This window comes from Poecilia reticulata, linkage group LG10, assembly GCF_000633615.1.
Source record: "Poecilia reticulata strain Guanapo linkage group LG10, Guppy_female_1.0+MT, whole genome shotgun sequence".
Taxonomy (NCBI): domain Eukaryota; kingdom Metazoa; phylum Chordata; class Actinopteri; order Cyprinodontiformes; family Poeciliidae; genus Poecilia; species Poecilia reticulata.
The window spans coordinates 27,256,345-27,266,103 of NC_024340.1; the positions used below are offsets into that span (position 1 = coordinate 27,256,345).

Below are 9,759 nucleotides of genomic sequence, written 5' to 3' on the forward strand. Positions count from 1 at the left end.
ATTTATAAATGTGCTTCATTTGTTTGGCTCATAATAAAATATGTCTCTTACTATAGCATTATAACTTTTTGCTATGCTGTTACATTGACTCAGGAGTGCACGTCTCCACACTCCAGCCAGACGCGCGACCCTTTGGAGAGCTTTTCCAGTTTGGTGAAAAAAGCCGGGGCTTTCTTCCAGCGCAACAAGAGGAACCACACTCTCTCAGAAGATCCAGTCATAGACTCCGCAAAGACGGAGGACGAAGCAGACGCAAACATACTCCGGACTTGTTCTCTCCACTCTCCGTCTCAAAATGGCAGCACTATAGTAGAGGCGGAGGAACTGTGCTACGAGGCAGAGAGCCCCGATGAGGCCGCCTTGGTGTACGCAGCCAGAGCATATGGCTTCATCCTGCTGGCACGGACCCCTGACAGTGTGACTGTGAGGCTCCCATCTGGGGAGGACCTGGTGTTTGAGGTGCTGGACACCTTGACCTTTGACTCCAACAGAAAGAGGATGTCTGTTTTGGTGAGACACCCAGTCACCAAAGACTACGTGCTGTACACTAAAGGTGCAGACTACTCCATTATGGAGCTACTTGGAACACCTTATGCAGGTACATGCTGGTCAAAAAAAGGACATTTCTAGATGCATTTCGTTCATACTTAATAAATCGAGCTTATTGTGAGTGAACATTTCCGATTCTGCTTCTAGAAAACTTCAGTGGAATTGAGAAAAATATAGCAGCTGACACCCAATACCACCTTGACTGCTATGCAAAGGAGGGCCTCCGCACACTCTGCATCACAAAAAAAGTATGAAATCCTTAGAAATTCACATCATTKATCATTTATCCTACTGTACATTAACTTGTTTTCATAATTTCTCTTCATCTGTGACAGGTTGTGAGTGAGAGCACGTATCAAAGCTGGCTAGGTGAGAGGAAAAGGGCGCAGGCTGCTATGGAGTGCAGAGAGGAGCTCATCACGGAAACTGCTGTGCAGCTGGAGACAAACCTCACCCTGCTAGGTAACACCCATCAACCCCTCCATTCCCAGCACTAGAGAGGCACGTCCTCGTGACGAGATCATCGTGTGAATGATGCCTGTCTCGGGATATTTGTCCTCCTACAGGGGCAACTGGCATTGAGGACCGTCTGCAGGAGAACGTCCCAGACACCATTGTGGCTCTGCGGGAGGCAGGGATCCATGTGTGGGTGCTGACAGGTGACAAGCCAGAGACGGCTGTCAACATCGGCTATGCCTGCAGGCTACTGGAGGAGGAAGACCTGGTGATTAACATGAGCTGCAAAAACAAGGTGAGGAGGCAGCAGGCTGCTTCACTGAGCGTGGCACCGTTTTTTATATATATATATATATATATATATATATATATATATATATAAAGTCACAACTTTATAGTAAAGGTATAAAAATACTTAACACAGCCTTTTGATGACAGTTTATGTATGTATGTGTGTGCGTGCGTGCGTGCGTGTGTGTGTGTATGGATGGATGGATGGATGGATGCTTTGTGACTGACAGGTGCTTTTATGAACAAGTGAAAGTTTATTTCTTTGTCAAACAGTTGGAATCAACAGCTGACATGTTCCTCATAAAAAACGTCTTAGTCTCGTGCTGAGAACCGCTGTCTTTCCTCTGGACCAGTTTCCACACTGAAGAGTGTTGTTTTACTCATGGTTTATTCATTGAAAAAGAGCTTTCAGCTGGTTGGTCAAATTGAAAATCCTATAATTTGGTTACAATATGATTTCTTGGTCCATCCCTGTTAATTAATAAACAAAAGTTTATATTGCAATTTTGTTTTCTTTTTGTCCAAATCTGCATTCGCTGTAGAGCAGTAGGAGATTTTATCGGTTTGTGTGTTTTTAGGTTGTGAATAAAAGATCAATCATGTTCAGAGTTCTTAAGGACCAGTATATCAGAAATGAGGAGATATTTTCTTATATTTCTCACACTGTTTGCAACACAGAGGGTGCATATCCCCTACTTACCCATGTAAGTGATGAAATAGTCAGACGTGACTGACAGATAACTCTGATGATTGTTTACCATCCCCTGACTGAGGAGCTCCCTGAGTGCAGAGTCACAATACCTCATATCAAAAAACCCAGACTTATTGGTCTGGTACGATGTGTTTCTATTCCTAATAAAATCATATTGTTTTTCATTTAAAGTGTTTTTCTCATATTGACAGAGGGGAGCTCTGTTCATATTTTTTATTTTACGTCAAAACTCAACTCAGTTCATGTTTTTTTTCACTTTATTAACATATAATAATCCTTAAATATCAAACAGAACAGGTTTTTGAATTTGCATTTCAGGTTTAACATTTCTTCTAAACAAAACCTCCATGATGTCATTTCCTGCTGCTTGTATTGCGTTACTGTTGAGTGCAGTTGCTGTGTTCAGCTACTGCGAGAGCGGAGCGGGACTCCAGCCTCGGCTGCCTCTCGCCTCCCACATTAATGCATAGAAAATTGACTTTAGGACCTTAATTAGGTGTGGACTTTTCCCAATTATGCCCAGCAAATTCAATCATGCACTGACGAAACCTCTCAACAAGCATTTCTCATGCCCGTTTAGATCCTGTTTTGTATCAAGAAGCTTTCCAGATTTGAGACAAGAATATTTCAACATTTATTTGCACAAGGCTAACTCTATATTATTGTATGAATGGTCAAAAAGTAAAACAAGATGTGAAACTGGTTGCCTATTTTTATCACATTTACTGTCAAAAAATGAGTCACAATTATGTTTCGCATTATATCTTATGTTCACATAATGTCATAATGAATGAAGTCATACATGTAAAGATGAATTCCAGCAGTACAATAAAATATTTGACCAACACAAACATTTTTTAATGAATATATAATAATATTTTAAACGTATAATACTTTTGTCTGTATTCGTATTCACATATATCTTGTTTGTAATAAGTGTCTTACGAGGATTTTCCGAGGTGCAACCTCAAGACGTTTCCTGTTTCCGACTTAAACGTCTCCACTCATTTGACCCCTTCTACATTTAAACAAAAATTTACACCCTAACTTTCCATTAGAGCGTGATAAGGTGTACGGTGTGGGGGGGCCTTCCTCACTCGGGTCATTAAAATGTGGTTGCGCAGGAACAAGCCTTTCATAATGACTTGACCATGTCTTTTCCTTCTGGCCCTGGCTGGATAAAAAATTACTTGGTAGCTCTAAGGGATACACGTGGATCTGTCTGAAATAAGTGGGGCTGCTGTGTGTCCCTCGGAGGCACCAGTGACTGATGACGAATGGAGTGAGATACCCCCCAACACCATAACTAATGCTTTCATATCTAATTACCAGTCTAATATTCAACCCTCTCAGGAAATACACTTTAATGAACTTTTTTTTTTTGCTTACAACCATAACTCAGTGACCACTGGAGAGACGACCTCCCACATCCACCTTCCCACCAACACTAATGAACTTCACCGAGAACTGTAATCTGTTTTTAGAAAAACTAAAAAGTGGAGCAGTCATCATGACTACCTTCTTTTGGCTACGTCTGGAGCTATTCAGACGCAATAATGATGAATCTAATGGGACCAGAGCCTGACTCAGCACGGACAGTAATCTGTGTCCTGTTAAAGAGCGGATTTCTACTGTGTCATCTCTATTTATTTTCTGGCCATTTTTGAAAAACATTACTTGGTTCATTAGGCAAACATATCCTTTTTTTWWWWTKKWAAAAAAAAAATGCATCTTTAGCTAAATATCAAGTTATTAGAAGCTTCTGTTTTTTTCCAGGTTACGTGCACAGCCATCCTGGACTGCACTCTGGAGGAGGTGAGGAGGTACAGAGACGACCCTCGCAACGTTGGCACCACCCAGAACATTTCTCTGGTGATTGATGGAAACACTCTAGATATGGCTAAGTCGCCTGACCTGCAGGAGCGGTTCGTAGAACTGACGAAACACTGCCGCTCGGTTCTCTGCTGCAGAGTGACGCCCCTGCAAAAGAGCGCAGTGGTGAAACTGGTCAGGGAGAAACTCAAAGTCATGACGCTAGCTGTAGGTAAGTTAAAGTAGAATTTATATTGTGTTTGTTTATAATCTTCTCCTATKGCAGCTACCTCTTCCTTTTATTCGCTTCTTTATCATTTTAAGGTTTGTTTGGTTAAGAAGCTACACATCAATTATACGTAACTTTTTTTACAGTAATGTTGCTTGCAAAATGAACSAATTATATTTGACTTTTTTCTCTGGATTTACACAAGTGTGTATGAAACCAGACACAACTGGTAGACCAGCAGAGTTAACCTGAGGCACTAATTTATTAGTGTTCTCATTAAACACCTAATCTTGAGTGATCTGTGTTTACTAAGCGGTACGAAGTGACAACCTTTAGGGTCAATAAAAAAAATTTACAAAAAATTTAAAAAGTGACCACACAGGTAATAATGCTTCAAACGTTTTTCGCAGGTGACGGTGCAAATGATGTCAACATGATCCAAGCAGCTGATGTTGGCATTGGGATATCCGGTCAGGAGGGCATGCAGGTGGGAACTGATTTTTGTAAAGACCTTTACATCCGTCCTGCTCCCAGAYTGAATCACAGTGTGTTGGGTGTTTTGGTCTTTTCAGGCGGTCATGGCGAGCGACTTTGCCATATCACGCTTCAAGCACCTGAAAAAGCTTGTCCTCGTCCATGGACACTGGTGCTACACTCGACTGGCCAACATGATCATTTATTTCTTCTACAAGAATGTGGTGAGTGTTGCATCCGAGTCAGAGTGCTCTGCTGTATGAGTRATCTGTGTATTCTGTTATAAAGAAAAAATAACGGTGCCTTTCAACGCGCTCCTCAGGCCTACGTGAACTTGCTGTTCTGGTATCAGTTCTTCTGTGGATTCACTGCCACAACAATGATCGACTACTGGCTGATGATCTTCTTCAACCTGTTCTTCACCTCCACTCCACCCATCATGTTTGGCATCTTTGACAAAGATGTTTCAGTAGAGRTGCTGCAAGGGGTTCCTGAACTGTACCGGACTGGTCAGGGAAAAGGGGTAAGTGAAGGAAATACATTCAAAGTAACAGTTTTAGTAACTATGACTTTCAATTGTTGATTTTACTACTGTATGTAAATATGTGTCTTTTTTTTTAAATTTAGGAATACAACTTTTTAACTTTCTGGATTTCCATATTGGATGCTTTCTATCAAAGTCTGGTCTGCTTCTTCATTCCATATTTGGTAGGAAACACATCTGTCATTATAAGTCGCAGTAATTCATCTATTAGTCAYTCTGCCAAACATTTGACAATTTATTTTATTCTCCCGTTAGGCTTACCAGGATTCAGACGTTGATCTTTTCACCTTTGGCACGCCGCTCAACACAGCTGCTTTATTTACTATCCTGCTGCATCTTGGCATCGAAGTCAAATCATGGGTGAGTGCTGAAGTGATATTTAAACCGATACTTTAGTTTTTGGAATAGATTTAGGTTTGTTCAGATTGCTTTGCTGTGATATGATAGTTTATTCCCTTCTGGCTGATCTAAACCATTTCATAAAACCACTTTTAACTCAACAACTATCTGAAGTTCCATAAAATTATTTACATAAAAATTGCACTAACCAGACATTGCTAATGCCAGTTTGTGTAATTCTTTCGTTTTGTTTCTGATTGTATGGTTAGACGTTGGTCCATTGGGTCATCATGCTGGGCAGTGTGGCGCTGTACTTCATTGTGACGCTGGCCTACACCGCCGTCTGTGTTACCTGTAATCCTCCATCCAATCCTTACTGGATCCTCCAGAACCAGATGGCCGACCCCATGTTCTACCTAATCGTCACCCTCTGCACCGTGGTGGCTCTGCTGCCCAGGTACAGTCCTCCTCTCTGCATCTGTGATTTATTGCACTAATTTATTTTTACAACACTTTCTGTTGAAAATAATGCACTTATTAGTATACTGATAAAGCACTAAATAAAAAAAAAAGAATTTTTCTAATCTGTCTTTCATCCTTAAACAAAATGGTAATAGAAACTGTCTGATAATGTATAAAAATTGGAAAAAAAAAAAGAATTAAAAATGTATATAAACATTGTATTTTTTTCTAGTTTTTTTTTTAATTTTTGCTTTGAAATGTAATAAAAAGYTCTTACTGAATAAAAAAAATTAACAATCCTCAGATAATATCCTACAGAGATTAACAATTGCACAGTAAAAATGTCAGAATTTGTYGTCTTAAATTTAGAATTAGTTACAAAATAGCTGAAGACTGATAAATTGTAGTGAATGCTATCAAGACGTTGTCCCACTTTTTATGAAAGGGACACATATTTTTCATGAGTTCGAACAAGGAAAATTATTTTGTGAGCTGAAGGTCAAAAATTCACTCCTAACTGCATTTTAACTTAATATAATCATTCATATAGTTCACTATAACAGTCAGTCAGCACAACGAATGGGAAGCTAAGAAATAGAAAGGATTATAGCTTGACATATATTTTTTCCAAGTTTCCTTTCTCTTTGCYTTACAAATATAAAACTTGGAGCATTTGCATAGCTGCAAGCTGTGTATTAGTATGTTTTCAACATGTAAATCAGATCATACCTATTTTATTTTTCTGCATTTCTTTTTGACTTATTCAGCTCAATAACCTTATACTGCAACTACATTTGCAGATTTGTAAACGCGTCATGTTAATATTAACGTCGAGGATCAGCTGCTGCTTTAATCGTCTTCCTCCCTGCTTCCTCTGAAAGTGCTGATTTTTTTAGAGAGAGCGCTCTGATTTACATCAAAAGCCTATATGTTTTTCACTGGCCTACTTTCTCATCACCGCGCTCTTTCCCTCAGGTACACGTTTCATGTGCTGAAGAACTCTGTCGCCCCCTCCCCGCTCCTGCAAGGCAGGCAGCTGGACCGGATGGACCCTTCTACCAGGGACCAGTGGATCAAGGAGTGGAGGGGCTTCAGGGGTGGAGCACCGGCCAAACGCTACGAGCTTTCTGACCCACCCTCTCCTACCCTGGAGACCCCTGCGGACTTCTTCCCCGAGTTTCTCCCCGACTCTGATTTCATGGGGGATGATCTTAGCCTGAACGTCATCACGGAGAGCCGTCAGAGGGCTATGCACACGTGAGAAACGGAGGCAACCGGATGGAAGGCGAGAATCGCTGTKATGATAATTTATTCAGGAAACTGTAAATATCTTAACTGGCACATGTGTGGCTCTCTGACTGTAGTTAATTTTGCAATAAACTGCTTAATTAAAGCATGCACAGACCCGTCTTCCTCTTCTCATCATAACAAAGCAATACATAAGCCTGTTACAATCCCGGTGGGCTTTCAGGAGGCGGTGCTAACCCAGTTAGTGGCCACCCACCCTTAAAAAGAAGCACCTTCCTCTAATGTCTCCAATATTATCCCCTCACCTGTTTCAGGCCAAACCAATAAAGCGATTGTGAACATTTAGCGCGTATGCTGTTGGAGCATCTTCATTAAAACAAGCAAAATCCAAAACGAAAATGAATCAGGTGGAAAATTGGTTTCTATGCTGCAAATCCTGGAGCTTTTTATGGAAATGGAGTGTGCACAAGCACAWCCACTTGTAAAAAAGGGCTGAGTTATCATGGGCATACTTCATTRTACAGCAGCGGCTCAGCTTATATAACACGCCGCCGCCTGCAGTTAGATCCCTGCTGCCCTCTAGCGGTGAAAATGAAGGGCTGTGAGAAGGTCACACGGGACACAGGGAAGCAGGGATTCAGACTGCTTAGATTTGGATTCGCCACACGAGAGCTGTGACACTGTGTTTCTAAGAACAACAACAATAAGAAACATAATTACCAGTTTCATAGATGACTTGAGCTACCTGTTCATTAACATCATAAAGGACATGATGATGTCACATCCGATTACAGGTAGAGTGAGTCGGCTCTGCTTGTTTTTCTGGAAAAACCTGCATCCCAGTATTCACTTTGATACTCGGAGCCGATTACACTCAATAAATTGCAACAGCATTATTCCCTCGGCAATATGGCTGCACTGAAATCTAAACATGCATAATCAAACTGAATGAGGTCTGATCACGTTTAAGACCACCATGAGACCCCTGCTGCCCTATAATTACCTAAATTCAGGATGGCAACATGGTAAAAATGTTATTTGAAAGGTTTTTAGTGTAAAAGCCCAATCATTTAATCAAATGTTTCCTATGTGATCACATACTTCCAAAAATAAAACCATAACAATCAGCATAAAGGCGAACAACATTTATACACAGATATGAATCTGTTTCCTAATTTAGCCAACTCGTGTCAATATATAACTAAGATGTGATGCATGCATAGACAAATTTAAGACTGGAAGCATAAATCCGTTCTGCTCTACAACAACAACAAATTTATTTCAAAAGAAAACACCAGCTTCTGAGTGAAATTCACTCTTGCTTAATAAAAGCTGGTTTACGAARCTAAGGAAAAGGAGGTAAGAGGAACTGAGTAGGTTTAACAGGACAGAACAGAACAAAGATTATTGTTCCTTTAAGCAAATTTCTCCATTTTGGCAAAACCCCACTTTGTTCTAATCTGTCACAATCTAACCCAAATGCCAATTTGCTGATTACTGATACTTGATATCACATTCCCCCAATATTTCTTCCTCATGCAAAAACTCAGCATGAGTTTTGATTCAGGATAAGCCAAGAGATAAGAGCCAGTCACCAAACAACCACATTTAACAGGTTATGAGTACATTCGGTCCTTTTAGATAAAAAGACAAAAAACTGAAATAAAACATAACATGTAAAAACCACTTAATTAAAACTTTAAATGTGCAGAAGAAGCAAAAACAAACTGCCACAAATACACCCATCGTGCTTTTATGTTAAGGTGTGACACAATAAACTGGAAACACTTGTTCTTTCTTGATCWCAAGTTTTCACTCYTGGCTTCAGTCCAGCTAAGGCAGAAGCTGATAATTAAAATAAAAGCACTCCAAGCCTAAAGAAAAGCTTAAACAGAGGAATGCAACATAAAAAATAAAGAGCATTATTTGATGACGTTTGTTGCATCAAGTTAGARCAACCACTAGATGGCAGACCYTCACCTCTTACAGAGCCTGAGTGGAAATTTACAGGGGAAATTCACAAAGCTACAGAATGCATCAATTAGCGATCGATCCTCAGTGCACGGTGAAAAATAAATCTACAAGTTCCAGATCATTTTATGAAATGCATTATAAAATGTGCATATGATTTTGAAAAACTATTCATTTTTACTGTGCTCTCCATCCATCCAAAGGTTTTGCATAGAACTGAAATACCTATTTATTTCTTGTTAGTTTTCCTGTTGTCTTGTCTTGTCATTTTGTTTCTTTGTTATTGATGTTGACTTTGTAAATTAGCATTAATATTTTATTCATTTCTAAGTATGTTTAAGCACATTTTACTCTAGGAACGTTAATTTACTTTTTATTACTTTATGGATAAACCATACAGACAATTTGTTTTTGCCATTTGTGTTTGGTTCTTCCAGACTAGAAACAGCTTGCCAACAGTAATCAAACAATTAAATAACCTTAAAACATTTACATCTAATGTGAAAAAAAATGGCTCAGAGACATATATACAGTGGTGGAGAAAGTACTCAAAAAAGGTACTTAAGTAAAAGTACAAATACACAGACAAAAATGTACTCAAGTAAAAGTCAAAGTACCACATTAACATTTTACTTAAGTAAAAGTAAAAAAGTACTGGTTTTTGAAAATACT

General features: G+C 39.5%; 1 protein-coding gene across 2 annotated transcripts in view; it reads left to right on the plus strand.

Annotated features, from left to right (window-relative positions):
- Positions 1 to 7,266, plus strand: part of atp10b (ATPase phospholipid transporting 10B) — a 19,728-nt gene extending 12,462 nt beyond the window's left edge. For both annotated transcript variants that reach the window (XM_008420042.2, XM_008420043.1), the window contains 12 exons: positions 94 to 598; positions 697 to 797; positions 885 to 1,011; positions 1,116 to 1,300; positions 3,785 to 4,052; positions 4,460 to 4,536; positions 4,622 to 4,747; positions 4,846 to 5,046; positions 5,151 to 5,231; positions 5,323 to 5,427; positions 5,676 to 5,863; positions 6,844 to 7,266. In XM_008420042.2, the coding sequence (XP_008418264.1) occupies positions 94 to 598; positions 697 to 797; positions 885 to 1,011; positions 1,116 to 1,300; positions 3,785 to 4,052; positions 4,460 to 4,536; positions 4,622 to 4,747; positions 4,846 to 5,046; positions 5,151 to 5,231; positions 5,323 to 5,427; positions 5,676 to 5,863; positions 6,844 to 7,129 (2,250 nt within the window). In that variant the 3' untranslated portion in view covers positions 7,130 to 7,266. The remainder of the gene's footprint in view (positions 1 to 93; positions 599 to 696; positions 798 to 884; positions 1,012 to 1,115; positions 1,301 to 3,784; positions 4,053 to 4,459; positions 4,537 to 4,621; positions 4,748 to 4,845; positions 5,047 to 5,150; positions 5,232 to 5,322; positions 5,428 to 5,675; positions 5,864 to 6,843) is intronic.
- The last annotated feature ends 2,493 nt before the right edge of the window (positions 7,267 to 9,759 follow it).